Here is a 17645-nt window from a genome sequence, read left to right on the forward strand (position 1 = left end):
CTGAACATCTGATGGCAGGCCCCTGTGAATGCAGAAGCTCTTGTTTTGATTCTTACTCCTCGTGATGGATTGCTCTGATTCTGCCTTCCCAGATTCCACACCGGGTTTTCACTCTTGATGTTGCTTTAGCTCTCTTAGAGCTGCCTGAAAGAGAGGTGGATGACACTGTATTATTGGAGCATCACAGGTTTCTAAAGCATAAATTCTTCGTGCAAGAAGTTATATTTGGTCGTTGCTTAGACAAGGCACCTACTGTCCGCAGCAAGGCACTGTCCAGTTTTGCACATTGTCTGGAGTTGTCTACTAGCAACACATCTGAGAGTATATTGGAAATCTTCACTAACAGTGAGTGGGAGAGGCTAGAGGCATAACTCAGTGTTTGCTTGCCTAGAATATATGAGGCCATGGGTCAGTACCCACTATTCATCCCAGAACCTCACACAGCTGAGCATGTATTCTAAATTTGAACACGTCTCCCATTCAGATCCCTTTCTAAAGGAGGGAAACCTGATCCACTGGAAACTCCCTTTCTGAAAGAAAAGAACATTGTTTTGAACATGTCTGCCCTTGTGGCTCCTGTATATGTTTCCATGTGATTTATGGTACTTCTCTCTTATGTGTCTGCTTACTTTCAGATAATTTAGTTACAGGAATAGAAAGTCACTCTGGCACCTCACTGAAACACTCAACAGGTAATCATCAGTATTTCTCAAACACTGAATTGGCTCTGAAAAAACAATGTGCTGCTGTTTAGAAGGACTCCGCCTCCCCTGCCCACCTGTCCTGATGTTGTTCCTTTCTTCCTTGGAGAAGCTGGGCTTTGTTTTCGCTGCTTGATCACTTGAGTAACATGCAGTGCTCATGTCATTGAGTGTATAACAAACTTTGACCTTCAACTTTCTCTTTAACAGTGTTAACCACTCAAAATTGCCGCTCAGTGCAAAGCAGTACCCATGACAATGGTGACCAGACTCAGCTCAGAGGTACCCACACTTGTCTTTCCCTCTCCCTCTTGCTGCCTCTTCCCAAATATTGCCTGTTCTACTTTCATAGCATAGATATTGTAAACGTATGTAAATTTCTTCTAGTTTAGATTTCCCCTGTAAGGGTATATCTGTGGTAGTTTCTTTCCAGGTCTGAGAGATTGTGCTTGACATGATCTCTGGATCAGTGCATCTCTCAGCAGGTGGCATCTTTTTTGTCCTTCTGTGTGGTTGATTAGGACTTCACCTGTGTGTGCACCACAGTCTCTCTATCCATTGTAGACACTGAGGTCTATGTGTGACTCCAGTGTTGTGAGTGATGCCACAACAGACATGAAAATATAGGTGTATCAGTTATAAACTAAGCTGCATTTCTTTCAGTTAAAAGCTCACATTCATGTGTTATAGCTGAGTCATAGGACAGTTCTGTTTTTATTTTACTAAGAACTGTTTGTTAGTATGTATATATTTAAGACAGGGTCTTACTATGAATTCCTGACTGGTCTCAAACTCAGAGATTCACCTGTCTTTATCTATCTAATGATGCTGGGTTTAAAGACACTACTGTGCCGTCAAGAAAGTCAGTTCTATTGGCAGTGTGCCAGGATTGCGTTTCCCCCTGTGTCCTTGCAAGCATGGGTGGTTTTGTTTATATTTTTGAGACAGAGTCTCTTGTGGTCAAAGATGCCATTTTGCTCCCGGAGTTAAGTAAAAACCAAGTACCACCTTCCATACCCCTAATGCTAAGAACGGGCATGGTAGAATAGGAGTATTCTGAAACACAAAGGGGTTTGTTTGTTTTGTTTTGTCTTTTATTGGTTTTGTGTGTGTGTGTCTTTCTGTCAGCAGTCATGCATGCTATAGGTACATAATGAAGGTAAAAGGACAACTTGAAGGACTCATTTCTCTCTTTCCAAGCATTGAACTTAGGTTGTCAAGCTTAGCAGGTGTCTGCCTGCTAAGCTATCTCACCGGCTCCCTAAACAGGAAAGTTTCATTTTTAAAATTCTTCATTATTGTATCATATTGTGTGCATTGATGTTTTGCCTTCATGCGTGCCTGTGTACTACATGTGCACAGTGTCCTTAGAGGCCAGGAGAGGGCATCAGATCCCCGGGGACTGCAGTTAGTGACAGTTATGAGCAGCCCCTGCTCCTAAACCTTGAGCCATGTCTTCAGCCCCAAACTGGAACGTTTTAAAAGACGAATGAAAAGGAAAGGGGAAAATTTGGGAGAGGAAAATGGGAAATGAAAAGCAAAAGAAAAATCTAGAATATTCAAAATGTGGAAATGTAGTAGGGGAAAAGTAGAAAGTGAAGTTCGTAAGTACATTTTTAAAGAAAAGAAGGAATGTGCAGAGTGAATAAAATAATATGACTATCATAAGGATCAATGACAGGGTCTCCAAACAAAATCTCAGTCTATTAGGCAGCTACACTTTCTCTTCCTGCCCTTGGAAGCCTAAGTTGCATGCCCACATCCTCATTTTTACAGTTTTCTGTTGCAGATACCATGTAAGTCTAAGCCACCTCTTTTGTATGGAGATTTCTCTCCTACGATCTGCACCACACTGCCTACTAAAACCTGATTTTCTTATCAAGCTGTTGCTTGTTTGTAAGAGTTGGAGCCAATTAACAACTCAGGAAGGCCGAGGGGGAAAAAGATTACCCTTCGATCTTTTGTTTGAGGTGGTGAAGGATTTCCATTCATTTCTGTGTCATCATTTGTCTTTGGGTTTTGTGCATATGGTATGAAGTGGTTTGATGTTTGTTTGTTTTATTTTTTTCTAGACAGGGTTTCTCTGTATAGCCCTGGCTGTCCTGGAACTCACTCTGTAGACGAGACTGGCCTTAAACTCAGAAATCCAACCTGCCTCTGCCTCCCAAGTGCTGGGATTAAAGGCGTGCGCCACCACCACCTGACTTGGTGTGAAGTTCTTTATGTTTATAGCTGTAGTCATTTTCTTCCTTTTATTAAGTCACCTTTGATTGTCAGTCTTCTGAGCACTTACTCATTTCATTAAAAATTTGTTGGCAAAAAATCACTCTTATATCCCTCTGTGCTCTGTAAACTGATAGTAATCTCATAATGCTGCATATCTGGTTTAAACAATTTTAATATTTTTTTGGTAAGTCTAGTTAAAGCTTGTTAACGTTTGTTCATTGGGGGGGACTATTTTCAAAATATTACCTGGGCTTCCCTGAATTTTCTCCATTTTATGTAAACAGTTTCCATCTTTGGTTTGAGAACATCTGAGGGGTTGCTAAGACCCTTTTCAAGGGTCTTTGATGCAAAAACCATGTTCATATTATTATCAGGGTGTCACCTACTCCGCTTACCTTGATCTTCTCACAAGTAAATTGACATTTCCCAGAGGTCCATTAACGTGTAGTTAGACTAGATGACCATTCAGCAGCCATCCGCCAAGCCAGGCATCAGCATAACAAAATGTGCCACAGCGCCGCCCTACTGTTGTCTTTTAGAAAGGATAGCTGTTTTTAAAAACATGTTATTTATAGTGTATTCTTCTTTTTATTTAATTGATTTTTAAAATGTTGTTGTTGTCCAGGCAATGGTGGCGCACACCTTTAATCCCAGCACTTGGGAGGCAAAGGCAGGTGGATTTCTGAGTTCAAGGCCAGCCTGGTCTACAGAGTGAGTTCCAGGACAGCCAGGGCTATACAGAGAAAACCTTGTCTCGAAAAACCAAAAAAAAAAAAAAAAAAGTTATTGTCTGTGTGATGGAGTAGATAGGCCATGCCACAGTGCACATATGGAGGTCAGAAGACAACTTTTTACCCTTCTTTACATGGGTTTTAGGGACTCTAAGCAAGACGTTCAGGCTTGCATGGCAAGCCTCTGCACCCACAGAGCCATCTTCTCAGCCCCTCTTATTTAACAAATTATTAAATGTTCCTACAACTCTCAGTTTAAGTTCCATTTATATTAAGACATAATCTATAGAGAACAACTCTTTTAGGTGCTTAGTAATCCCAGAGCCTTTTTAAGGAGAAAATTGAAAGGAGTCACATATTACCTCATCAAATCTTTAAAAGGCCTCTGGGTCCTGATAAGTCCTATCTGTTTTCAAGACTTTTCCATCCCCTCCTATCTTAGGACTTAAGAGTAATTAGTGAGTCTCTTAGGCAATCCTGCCTTCTCAATGTTGTGACATTGTTAGGTTGTACCTGGTCTTTCTCAAGATGGTGACTCTTTGGTGTTGATCCACAGAGAGATGCTTCATGACAATGCTGAGAAAAAGAACCAAGGATGAGAAGATCAACGTCAGGAAGTCTGCACTCCAGGTGGGACCATGAAAACTTGAAAATGCCACACTCATTACCTAACCTGCTTTTCATACTTGACCTTGGAGCTGCCATTTATAGCTGTAGAACTAAAAGAACTTGCTGATTTTTTTTTTTTAATATTTATTTTATTTACTATATGTAAGTATGCTGTAACTGTCTTCAGACACCAGAAGAGGGAATCAGGTCTTGTTACAGATTGTTGTGAGCCACCATGTGGTTGCTGGGATTTGAACTCAGGATGTCTGGAAGAACAGTCAGTACTCTTAACGACTGAGCCATCTCTCTAGCCCAAACTTGCTGATTTTTAAGCTTTCAGATTTACTTCTTGGATTTTTACTTGTACAATTTTTTGTGGGGTGTAGTGGTACATGCTCATGATCCTAGCCCTCTGGAGGCAGAAACAAGCATTCAGATTGAAGCAAGTTTGAATTTGAGGTCAGCCTGATCCACATAGTGAGTTCTAGCTCACCCAGAGCAATCGTATAAAAAACAAACCACCTCTAATTTCGGTAGGTTCGTGAAGTTGGTTGTAATGTTCAGTTTTCCCTATAGAGTCTATTCAAAAGATGAATACTGCCGGGAAGTAGGGTTAATCCCCAGCCCCAAAATGTTAGCAACACGAACTAGAAGTGTTTCTTGGTCTGTGTTTACTCTCTCTGTCCTTATGCCCTGTGCACACTACTCCATTTTGTACCTTTCAGGTATTAGTGAACATTTTGAAACACTGCAACATCTTGGGCATGGAGGAGGAGGACCTGCTGATCCTGCAAGACCATTGTCGAGACCCTGCCATATCTGTGCGGAAGCAAGCCCTACAGTCTCTTACAGAACTTGTTATGGTGAGGAGCGTCACACTGTGAATAGAATACTCAGTGCTTTGCGTTAAAAACAGTTCTGAGTTGGCTTTAATGGTTAAGACTTGTAACATTCATAAGGCTGAAGCCATCTTGCTCTATAGTATGTATGCCCTATCTCAAAAAAAAAAAAAAATTCTGGACTTGTAGGTAGGCTTCAGGCTAGACCATACACTTTGTATGTTCAAAGTGCTTGAGTTTAGTCCCCAACACCAAAATGAGGCAGGAGTAATTGTATACAAGAATTACCTGTTGCTAAATATTAAGTAAATCATTTAGAAATTCACCTGAGCCCACTATAGGACTTAATACCATCAACAGGGGAATAAAAAGAAATGGCAGATAGCTGTCTTTCTAAATTCAGCTAGGAACTTCTGGTAAAGAATGCTGTGCTACATCTTGATTTTTATCTTAAGTCCCAAAAGAAGAGACTAAAAAATTTTGAATTGATTTTAATTTTTGTTTATGTGTGTGTGTGCGTGTCTGTCTGAGTATGTGAATGCATGTGCAGGTGCCTACATGGGTCAGAGATGTCATATCCCGAGGTTGATCATGGACCAGCTAATATAAGTACTGACCACTCTAGAAGAGCAGCAAGTGCTCTAACCACTGAGCTGTCTCTGTTAATTACTTTTTGTTGCTGCGACAAAACATCAGAACCAAAAGGAACTTAAAGGAGATAGTGTTTATTTTTGCTCATGGCCCCAGAGGGTAAGAGTCCACTGTGCCAGGGAGGCATGGCAGCAGTCAGCAGGTGTTAGGATGATCTGGAAGCCAAGAGCTCCCATCTTAGCCCAGCAGAGAACACACTAGAATGGGACAAGGCTTCAACAAGGCTGTACCCTCCACACTGTAACCTTTCCAAACACTGCCAACAACCGGGGACAGAGTATTCAAATGCTTGAGCTAAGGGACATTGTTCATCTTAACTATCACACCATCTCTTGTCACTTAAGATATATAAATATTACCAGAAGAGTTTGTTCATTACTATGATATGTAATTTACTTCTCCTAATTAATTGGCTGTTAAAATTTTTTAAAGGATGACTTTTTATCAGAGAAGGCATTAAAGAATGCATAATTTTTAAGATTTATTTTTATTATTTAAGTGTGTGGGGGGAGGAGGGGGGATACATGCATGCAAGCATGCACATGTTCATGCAGTGCCCAAGGAGGCCAGAGACATCAGAACCTCTGGGTCTGGAGGGAACTGAGTTGTGAGCTGCCTGACATGGGTACTGGGAGTCCAACTTAGTCATCTAGAAGACCAGCAAGTGCAGTTAACTGCTGAGCCATCTCTCCAGCCCTAGCAATGCATATTTTGGCTTTTTGAAGTAAATATCATTTGTTACTGGTTTTGAATAACCAAAGTAATATTGATCACTAATAATAAAATAATGGCTTTAATTTATAAGTTTAATATACATTGATTCATCATAAGCTGGAGGTTACAGTTTGTTTTTCGGTATCTTTGAATGTTGTTTTGGTTTCCTTTTGTTTTTGTTTTCTTTATGTTTTCTTTGCAGCTAAGTGAATTATTTTGTTTGCTTAGGCACAGTGCCAAATATTGTGCCAAGGGCTTCTTACCCCGATAGGTGTGATTTTATTTAGCATGACTTTTGAAATGCCAACTGAAACTTCATTGGCTTGTAGTATTAATGTCAGATCTTGTGCTATAATGTTTTCAACCTTAGGCCCAACCTACATGTATCCCAATCCAGAAAGCCTGGTTGACAGGCGTCATCCCAGTGGTGATGGACTGTGAGAGCACGGTGCAGGAGAAGGCCTTGGAGTGCCTGGACCAGCTCCTGTTGCAGAACATTAAGCATCACAGGAAATTTCACAGCACAGACAGAAGCCAGGTGCTTGCTTGGGCTCTACTTGCTCTCACCATACAAAGCCAGGATCTGAGGTACATTGACTGTATCCCTCAAATTTCTTATAGAAGGCCATGTACTGTTTTGTTATGTTTTAAAGAGTTGTTTTTTTATTTTATGTCTATGAGTATTTTGCCTCTGTGTGTGTGTGCGTGCGTGCGTGTGTGTGTGTGCGTGCGTGTGTGTGTGTGTGTGTGTGTGTGTGTGTGTGTGTGTGTGTGTGTGTGTGTGTGTGTGTGTGGATTACTTGATATTTTCAGCACTTTGGTATTAACACTTTACCACTAAAAGTGTGTTCATCTAGTCAGTATTTTCTCAATACCACCTACGCTTTTGCTAACACTCCTTTAAGGGAGGGATTTATTCCACAGCAGAATCTACTTTCTCACTCTTGTTATTATCTTAGTTTCTCTCTCTGTTGCTGTAATAAAATTCCCTGACAAGAGCCTTAAGGAGGAAACGGTTTATCTTGGCTTACTGTTGCATATTATGTGAGGGAGCCACAGTAAAAAAGCAGAGAGCAACAAATGCCAATGCAGAGCCCTGTCTCCATTGAATACAGTTCAGGATCCCGCCCACGAAGTGTTCCTGTCTTCCCATATCATTTAGTGCAGTCTGGATAATCTCACAGACATTCTCCGATGCTGACCGTAAGGGAGTCCCTCACATGGAAGCCTAGAATCCTGCCTTGTAGGTGATGCTAGGCTGTGAGGTTGATGTGTAACTATCACCTAGTCTTAGGTCCCCAGTTTTAAACAATCAGCTTCCTCTCAAAAGGCTTTTCCTTTCTTAGATGTTTAGTTATTTTTTAACTTCTTAACTATTCCATGCTTTCCTACTATAATGTATTTCTATATGACACATGACCTTCTAAGTATCCTATAATATACATTCTCTAATGCTTGATAGGACATGAGGACCCTTTAAAGCCCACTCTTCAAGTACAAATGTTTGTGTTTACAGACTATTTATAGCTTCATTTCAGTCCCATTTCTTAACGTTTTCAAACACACAGCTATCTGATTTGAAAATGAGTAAAAATAACCATCAAAAAGGAGGCTGCTGTTGCTCTGATACAGCCTTCAGCCTGCACAGCCAGCCACCTAGCTTAGACACACTGAATAGGTGTCACAGCCTTCTCTCAAGTGTGTGTCACCAGAGGGAGAGAGAAGAACACTATATTGTCAACTTGACACATCCAAAAGGAGGGACCCTGAGTTGAGAGAATGCCTCCATAAGTTCCAGCTGTAGGGCATTTTTAAGTGCTTGGGGGAGGGCCCAGCCCATTGGGGGTGGTGCCATGACTGGGCTGGTAGTCCTGGCTTCTATAAGAAAACAGACAGAGCAAGCCATAAGGAGCAACCCAGTGAGCAGCACCCCTCCGTGGCCTCTGCAGCGGCTCCTGCCTCCAGGTTCCTGCCCTGTTTGAGTTTCTGTCCTGGCCTCCTGCAATGACTGCAGTGTGGAAGTGTAAGCCAAATAAACCCTTTCCTCCCCAACTCACTTTAGTCATGTGTTTCACTGCAGCAGTAGACACCCTAAGTAAGACAAGTGCTCTTATAAAAGGGGCACAGTCCTCTAGAATTTTTCAGAAATGTTAAGTGTGAAACTGTAATGAGTATAGTCCCTCATGTTTGTTTGGTTTAAGATGACAACATATCACAGTCTACATGTCTTCCAAAATAGAAATTTACTTCTCATGGTTCTGGAGGCTGGCAATCCCAGGTTAAGGGTCTATGCTTTCTCTTAGGCCTTTTCTTGGGCTGCAGACAGCCTTGTCTCACTGTACCCCAGAGTCTTTTCTCTTTACCTGTGTGTTCCTGGAATCTGTAGGAGTGCAGTCCCCACTAGTAAGGACACCTGTCACATTTTCTTAAGTTGCTCCCTAGTGGCCTCCTTTTGACTCTGTTGGTTCTTTTATAGGCACTGTCTCCAAATTCAGTCACATTCTGAGATTACAAGTGTTGGGTCATTTTTTTTTTTTAAGTTTTATTTATTATATATAAGTATACTGTAGCTGTCTTCAGACACACCAGAAAAGGGCATCAGATCCCATTACAGTTGGTTGTGGGCCACCATATGGTTGCTGGGATTTGAACTCAGGACCTCTGAAAGAGCAGTCAGTGCTCTAAACACTAAGCCATCTCTCAAGCACAAGTGTTGGGTCTTTTAACATAAAGATTTTAGGAGGGCACAGGTCAGCCCATCACACACTTCTAACAAGAAAACATTCTTTTCCACACTGAAAGTAAGCAGTTACATCATAATGACATGGTGAGTATGCGCCAGAATGGTCTGCAGCTGCTGCTATGGCTGCATGTTTCCCTTGTAAAGCTCTTTTTGTATAAACTGGAAAATATCACCTGGAGAATATCACCGGGGGTAAGATGGTATTAGGCAGCCAGGGCTGTATTCTCCTGAATTTAGTGTTTGTAAAAAGAGAGAGCTTCCCGGAGTGGGCTGTCTTGTTTCATCTCTGAGTTTGTGCTGTGAGCTCCCCTGCTGCTTCCTCCAGAAGATGGAGCAGGGAATGGCCTCGGCAGATGCTAAGCCTGGACCTTAACCATAGTTTTCCTAGCTTTTAGGATTGCGAGTGGTAAATTCTGTTCTTTATCAACTACACATTCCCAGATGTGTAAGAGCAACTCAGATGCCAGAGGACGATGACACCACAACCACAGGAAGGACAGGCTGGAGAACTGGAGCCACCACAAAGGATGATCACCAGCCTTCTTCTCTAACGCTTCTCACTCTGTGGAGCTCTCCTCATAGACACTAGGGGACTTGAGGAGCAGGTCTCAAGTCCAAGTGGAGATGAGCAATAAACATAATTAATCTGATATTAAACTTCTCTAACAGTCAAAGGAGTTAGAAGTAAAACAGGTTTCAGTTTGTTAGAATGTGCGACTCTAGAGTCTGTACCACCCACGGCCTGCATAACCACACTGACACATGCGTACATACATACCCCACAAAAGCACAAGAAGAGTACGGTTCGTGGAATAAAGAACCCTGTAAACAGTGATATACACGATTTATGTTAAGATTATTTATCAATAGAGAGCAAGTGCTTTAAAGGATAGCTGACCTTTAAAATGACTTTGTATTTAAGTTTTTTTTTAATTGTATATGTATCTGCATATCTTCTGAGGGTACATCCACTCAAGTGAAGGTGCCTATCAAGGCCAGAAGACTTCAGATCCCCTCAGGCTGAAGAATCAGTTAGCTGTGAACCAGTCAGCCTGGGTTCCGGAATCCAAACTCTGATCTTCTGCAAAAGCCATACGGTTTACCTCCCACTGTATGGTTTACCCCCAATTGTGCCGTCTCTACAGCTCCCCAACTGACTTGAAAGCAAATAAGGAGCAAAAGGACAGCCCTGGGTGCATAAGATTGTGTGCACTGCACTGGCACCTCAGCATGCTGATGGCTGGTATGAGTACAGGGAGCCTGGGACCCAGATTAAACTGCAGCATTGTAATACAGCATGCAAATAAGCATCTGTTAAAAGCAGAGTAACAAGGAGGAAGTGGCTGATGAACCTACATAGGGAGAGGAGACTGGGATTCACATTTTAGGAAATAGAGAAAATGGATCTGTGCTTGGAGACCAAGAGCCCCAAACTGGAGGTTGGGAACACAGGCCTGTGTGAAGTGATTTAAGTCACAGGTAATGGGAGCAGAATAAGATGAGCCGGTCGAACAGGAGGAAGGAGGCCTCAGAGCTGCTTAACAAGTGTCGGGGTGGGGAGGAGAAGAGGAAGAGGTCAGCTAGCATTTTAAGTGGTCATTTTCAATGCCCTGCTCTAAGGGCTGGAAAGGTGTCAGACTTGACACCTTACTCTATTTAGGTTGCTCTTACTCCAGTGGAAATTAACTCACAAAACAAAGTGAGTTTTGGTAGGAAGTCTATTACCAGAGCACAAAGGGAGGACATAATTGCATTTTGTTGTTATTTCTTCTCTTCCGCCTTCCCTCCCTCCATCCTTTCCTCTCATCCTGCTTTTTCTCAGGAGACCGAGCACTGGGTCTTTCACATGCCAGCTCTCCAGCCCCAAGAGCTATGCTGTCGTATTCTTTCAAGCACATGATGTGGCATTAGCTTGTGAATCTTAGCATCTCATTCCATGCTATGGAAAGAAAATAAGAGATGATTTGAAAACAGCAATGAAGGGCCCTGGGTAGTGAGTGCATCAGTGGGTAGTGTGCTTGCCCAGCAAGCGTGGAGACCCGTGTTTGGATCCCTAGGACCTGTGCCGCTGTGTAAAGGGCAGCACTGCAGAGACAGTCGAGCTGCTGCCCAGTTTGTGTAGTTGAACCGTGACTTCCAGGTTCAGTAAAAGACCCTGGCTCACAAAATAAGGTGGAGAGTGGTTGGGAAGACACTCAACATCAACCTCAAGAACATGCATGTACACACATGACACACGGGAACTGTAACATGAATACTTGTACATTGGAAGCATTTTCAATTTTATTTGTGTGTTACTAAGGTATACCAAGTTTCAGCTCATTTGCTTTGCCATGTTTAAATGCTATGATGTCCCTTCTCTCTGGCCTCTCATTAAATAAGAGATATTCATTATCTTTTGTTATTTTTTTCCTATCAACATGGACATACCTATTATTATCTATATGTGTGGAAATTTTGAAAGGGGTTGTTTTGAAATTTTTTTCTTTATTGTAAAGAGTATTTTGTAAGGGAGCGGGTAATAAAGACAGTTTATTCTGAGGGGAGATTAAGAAGACATCTTGTTTGGTATCAGATATCCAAAGAGCCAGACTCGCTGCATGCTGTTTTATGTACCAGAGAAATCCCGGAGGTGCAGAAGTTGATACCCTTTCAGTGAGGGTTAGTTGGAACACTTTTGTATATTTCTAATTAACAATTCTTTCCCTTCTTGTTTTTTCCAGCCGCTATTTAAATAAGGCTTTTCATATCTGGTCCAAGAAAGATAAATTCTCATCCACTTTTATAAACAGTGTGATCTCCCACACTGACACAGAACATTCTGCACCAGCCTGGATGCTGCTCTCTAAGATCACTTGCTCATCACCCAAGCTGGACTACACCAAAATAATGGAGTCGTGGGAGAAACTCAGCAGGTTTGCATGCTTACAGAGCAGCCACTAGCCAATACCCATTTGCTGGAAGCAAAGCTCTGGCCTACTTCATAGCTGTCTCTTTAGATTCTGGCTCAAGAACAAGCTTGAAAAAGAATCTCATTTAAGCGGGTTACCTTTGTCAGAGTTCATGAAGCATCTTAATGTTCTCAGACCTCACTGTTAAGCCATGTGAACTGCTGACTTGTAATACTAACAATCCAGAGGAAATGGGTTTTATAGTTTTATATTTAAGGCGGTTTTATAGTTTTATATTTAGGGCTTTGGCAGTTTGCTGTTTGCTTGTTTGTTTATTTGTTTTGACAGCGTGCTTGTTAATATGGCACTTTCTCCTTCCTTTTCTCTAGAGAACAGTCTCCCAACTCAGACACCTTAGGCTATATGCTGTGCATCATTGGACATATTGCAAAGCATCTTCCCAAGGGCACCCAGGACAAGATCACTGGTGCGTCTAACAGACTGTCTTGAAGGCCTTACCCTTTACTGCAGCAGTTCTTATAGCTCTGCATGATTTTTCTAAGCAGTTACATTTCAAGTTTTTTTACTTTTCTTAGGTGTGATCAAGGCCAAATTGAATGGATTTCAGTGGTCTCTGGAGTTGATCAGTTCGTCTGTTGACACGTTGCAAAGGCTATGCAGAGCATCTGCAAAGACACTGTTGGAAGAGCAGGTAAGGCCACACACCTTCTTGTGTTTCCAGCTTCTTCTCAAATGTGCTACTCCACTTGCTATCTGAGAAGTATTCTCTATGAGTAGAGGGTGTGGAAGGCTATGTCATGGCCAGCAGCTCTTACTAAAGGTCAATGACTGTGTATTTAGCAGCTGACATTCCCTAAGAGCTGACTGCTGATGGCATGGCTCCCTTAGATAGCATCCTCACTGTGGCTCCAAGTATAAAGTGTCTTTTAGTAATGCGTGCCTCCTGATTGGTATTTATTTTTCTGGTAATGAATCGGCAAAGTTATCTTTTAATAAGTCATAGTCTAGACATTCCAAGAGCAAAATCCTAGTAATTTTCATACAAATTCAAATACATACATTACATGAGACAGTTACTTTGACACATATGGGAAATTTCTCCTATCAGCATTTTAAGTTTTCTGTATTTAATATGACTGATTGCACATGCTTGAACTCAGAGGAGAACTGAATAGGAGTCAGTTCTGTCCTTCTACCAGGTGGGTCCCAGGGGTTAAACTTAAATTGTCAGACTAGGTACAAGGTACCTTTATCCCTTGAGCCATTTTGACAACCATATCACTTTTTAAATTATTTTTATTTTATGTGCATTGATGTTTTACCTACGTGTCTATCTGTATAGGCATGTTGGATCCCCCAGAGCAGAAGCAATTGACAGTTACAAACCACCGTGTAGTTCCTAAGAATTGAACCTAGGTCCTCTGGAAAAGTAGTCAGTGCCCCAAACCACTGAGCCATCACTCCAGCCCCCATATCCATATTTCTAAAAAATTTCTAAAAAATTATTTTATCACTGCTTTCTGCCTTTATCATGAGATACCCTCTTTCATTTTTATTTTTATATTTGCTTGTATGTGTGTCTTTGTGAGTGAATGTCGTGTGTGATGGTGGCCATGGAGGCCATTAGATTTATTGGGGTCCAGTACCAAAAATATAGTTGACACTGTGTTGCTTGGTAGCAGTTGGGATGGGCAGTAGCACACACTCCTGATGGCCAAGCTGGGTTAGAAGGAAGGTCTCTGGTCCCTTCCTGCCTGTGAATACCCATGCTCATCGGGCTGTTTAGTTATACTGTTATCAGCACCTGGGAAAAACCCAAAACCTCTCCAGACTTAGAAACAAAGACCTAAACTTTTGAAAACTTGATCGTGGTAAGAAAACAGCCACTTTTTCTTTTTCCTGCCAACAACTCCCTTGTTAGGCATTAGTAGAATAAGACCTGGAGATTTTTCTGGCATCATAGGGAACTTAAGTCCATATAAACACGCTTCTCTTTTACCTTTGTAAACAAGCAATCTATATTTTACTAAGAACAAAAAATGATTTAGATAGATGATAAATATACTGCTCAATAGTAGTATATACTTAGTACTTGGTCATTTTTGGCATCTGTAAGTTTGATAAGAGTTGGTCTTCTGTGACTATCATTAAACTCTTTTTTTTTTTTTCTTTTGGTTTTATGAGAGAGGGTTTCTCTTTGTAGCCTTGGCTGTCCTGGAACTCACTCTGTAGACCAGGCTGGCCTCGAACTCAGAAATCCGCCTGCCTCTGCCTCCCAAGTGCAGGGATTAAAGGTGTGCGCCACCACTGCCCGGCTGTCTTTAAAATCTTGATGAGAGCTTGGACTATATTAATGGGGAAAGAAAGTGTCCAGAGTAAGAGGGACGGTGGCCCTGCTCCTTGTCCTATGTGAACCTAAGGTGCCATCTTCTGTGCCAGCTTTTTGGAAATGTTAACAGATAGACTTTATGTGGAAGACAATTAGTTGAGGGGATTATGAAGCAAATTATATAGCTGAGGTCCTTGTAGAGGGTTTAGCATGGAAGAAGTTATGTGAGACAGGCCACCTATCTAAATTTATATATATGAAGGCTTTCACATAAAAGAATTGAATTTATTTCATGTATAGAGATGTCCCATATATACAAGTGCTTGGATATTGTAAGAGAACAGATTTCAGCCAACTGGAGAAGACTTACAGAAGTGTAAATGGAGTTTAAGAAACTCTATTAGTTATTAATACTACCCAGTCAGCCCCCCAATAAGCAAAGTAGAGTCTTATAGATTACTTAATCAGCTCTTGCACAATTACTGGGGTGTTGCCCCTAAATCAGATTTCCTAATTGCTAGACTATCTACTCCCCGTCACGCTACCCAGGAACTTGCTGTTTAAATCTGGCCCAGGTTACTTCTGTTCCTGCAGTCTGTCCTGAGGGGTGGGGCATTTCACTCGGGCACGTGCTCTTGTTCTGTCTTCTTCCTCCTTCATTCTCCTTTCTTTCTTTCTTTTCCTTGCTCCTTCCTCCTCGTGGTCCATACCTGTATCCCTAAACCCCTAGCCCAGTAACTGAACTCCACCTTCTCTACTCTTCCCAGTAACTGCCTATAGCCAATTACTATTGACCAATAGCTTTAAGTTGGGCACCAAGGATTGCATAGCATCAGTCACTGTTAAGTGAGGATCTCCTTGAAGGGTAAGGGGGCAACCAGATCTTGGGAGCCAGTATTTAGCATTTGAATATGTAGCGCACCAATAATCTGACACTATTGTGTAGTGAGAGTCCCTGAGTTGTTTAGCCTTGACAGCATTCTCAGGCTCTGTGGCTCTAAGTAGTTATTTCAGATCACTCAGGTTCTTTTTAAAGCTTTGAAACAGTCACCCTTCGTCTCTTCCTCAGGACTAAGCCCTGTCCATTTCAGGAGCTCTCTTGGCCAACAAGTGGTGGTTAGGTTGGGTAATCTATTAAAATCATAAGTGTAATTATTTTTGAGAAATAAACACATATAGAGCAGTGGTAGTACACACTGTTAATCCCAGCACCAGGGAAACAGGCAGAACTCATAACTCTGAGTTCGAGGCCACCCTGGTGTACAGAGTAAGTTCCAGGACAGTCTGGCACAGAGAAAGCCTATCTTCAAAAAAACAAAAAACTGGGGCTGGAGAGATGGCTCAGAGGTTAGGAACACTGACTACTCTTCCAGGGGTCCCCAGTTCAATTCCTAGCATCCACATGATAGCTCACAACCATCTATAATGGGATCAGACACACAAATCTTCTGGTGTGTCTGAAGACATCGACAGTGTACTCATATACAATAAATAATAAATCTTTTTTAAAAAAAAAAAAACTAAACAGAGCGATAAACACAGTAATTTTGGAAAATGCTAGGCTAAGCCAGATTATTTTTTCTTGTGGTGATGATTTCCTACATTGCTTTAGTGCCACATGCACTGGGTGACTCCTAAGGTGGTCTTTGAAAGCACTTTGTCCCCATGTTCATTTCTGTGGGGGAGGCACTTAGCTCTACCTAAGTATTTTGAAATGGCATTCTAAAGAAAATGAAGTATGAGAAATCTCCGTTTTAAGAATGTTCTTGGGCACACAAGTGTCATTATATACTGTGTCAAAGACCCCGCTAGAACTTTCTGTAATCATTAAGAGACACTGAAAACTTGTACCTAATATATTCCAGAATAACAACTGCTCTGTGTGTGTGTGTGTATGTGTGTGTGTGTGTGTGTGTGTGTGTGTGTGTCCATTTGTCTGTCTATACCTATGTCTTGGTCTATGTGGATCTGTGCATTTGCACAGGGGTCAGAAGAGGATGGTTGGGTGTCGTCTTCTGTCACTACATACATAATCATTTTTGAGCAGGGTCTCTCCCCTGAACCTGGGACTTACCCTCAGCTAGACTGGATGCCAGCAAGCTCAAATGATCCTCTTGTCTCTGCCCTGTTTGGAACAGGCATTCATGGAAATGTGTGGCTAAGACAGTGAGTGTCTGGCTAGATAGCCACACTGGCCTGAAGATCTCAATTTGCCTAAATGACGCTAGAACTCAGAATCTTCCTACCTCCACCTACTAAGTGCTGGGATTGCTATACCTAACCCAATATCAGTTCTTTATAATCTTTTAAAAATAAAGCGTTAGTCATAAAGCTAATTCTCTACTTGTATATGCTACCATTGTCATTTTCCTCTAGTGTTGGTCGAATACTGCTATTGAAGGTGATTTATCAGCCAGAAAACTAGGTTTTCCTATTTGCCTTTGCTCTTCTAGAGCAAATATGAGGAGAAAGCTGATATGCACAATGCTCTTACAACATTTAACATAGCTAGTTCAAGTTGGCTAGGTTGCTATAAGTATTGCTGCGGTATGGGACAGTGCTAGGAAAAAGGTGGAAATCCTTGGTGTGGCAGCTGGGGTCTTCCATGCCTTCAAAGAGCCTGGAGGTTCTGAGAGCTAGATTTGGTGAGTCATCAGACATATGAGACCCTTCAAGAGCTGACCTGTGACTTGCAGGAACTACTGAAGCAGGTGTGTGCGGATGTGCTGTCCACCTGTGAGCAACACCTCTCTAACATACTTCTGAAGGAAGATGGGACAGGGAACATGGATGAAGACCTGGTGGTAAGCAGCTGCTTTTCTCTAGTCTTTTTATAGCGAGGGTTTTTGTATAAGTTTTAGATACTGTTGACAGGAATGGGGCTTTTATACCTTACGTTTTAGATTTTTTGATTTTTTTTTTATCATTGCTATTATGTGTTTGTTTATGTTGGGGCAGAGTATCTACATGCAGATACCTGTAGAAACCAGAATAAGGACAATAGATGCTCTGGAGCTGGAGTCACGGGTGTTTGTAAACTGATGTGGATTCTGGTCCCCTATAAAAGTATCTTTTATTCTCTTGGAGTAACTGTCGTCTCCGAGGCTTACTGCCTGTCTGCTAACCCAGGCCTAGGCCTAGTCCTAGAAGTTTCTAGCCTCCATACAATCTGACCTAGAATGTTCTCAGC

At 41.8% G+C, this 17645-nt stretch overlaps 1 protein-coding gene and 1 long non-coding RNA gene across 3 annotated transcripts in view; both read left to right on the forward strand.

The window, feature by feature from the left end:
• Nucleotides 1-17645, forward strand: part of Ncapd3 (non-SMC condensin II complex subunit D3) — a 63475-nt gene that overhangs the window by 17976 nt on the left and 27854 nt on the right. For both annotated transcript variants that reach the window (XM_031345381.1, XM_031345382.1), the window contains 10 exons: nt 93-345; nt 636-692; nt 912-983; nt 4215-4288; nt 4993-5130; nt 6842-7059; nt 11938-12129; nt 12495-12592; nt 12702-12817; nt 17152-17259. In XM_031345381.1, the coding sequence (XP_031201241.1) occupies nt 93-345; nt 636-692; nt 912-983; nt 4215-4288; nt 4993-5130; nt 6842-7059; nt 11938-12129; nt 12495-12592; nt 12702-12817; nt 17152-17259 (1326 nt within the window). The remainder of the gene's footprint in view (nt 1-92; nt 346-635; nt 693-911; nt 984-4214; nt 4289-4992; nt 5131-6841; nt 7060-11937; nt 12130-12494; nt 12593-12701; nt 12818-17151; nt 17260-17645) is intronic.
• On the forward strand, nt 9106-9891 carry LOC116073467. The gene is made up of 2 exons (XR_004111817.1): nt 9106-9406; nt 9656-9891. It is a non-coding gene; the product is annotated as an uncharacterized LOC116073467 (long non-coding RNA).

The sequence above is a fragment of the Mastomys coucha genome, unplaced genomic scaffold (genome assembly GCF_008632895.1).
Source record: "Mastomys coucha isolate ucsf_1 unplaced genomic scaffold, UCSF_Mcou_1 pScaffold23, whole genome shotgun sequence".
NCBI classification, from domain to species: domain Eukaryota; kingdom Metazoa; phylum Chordata; class Mammalia; order Rodentia; family Muridae; genus Mastomys; species Mastomys coucha.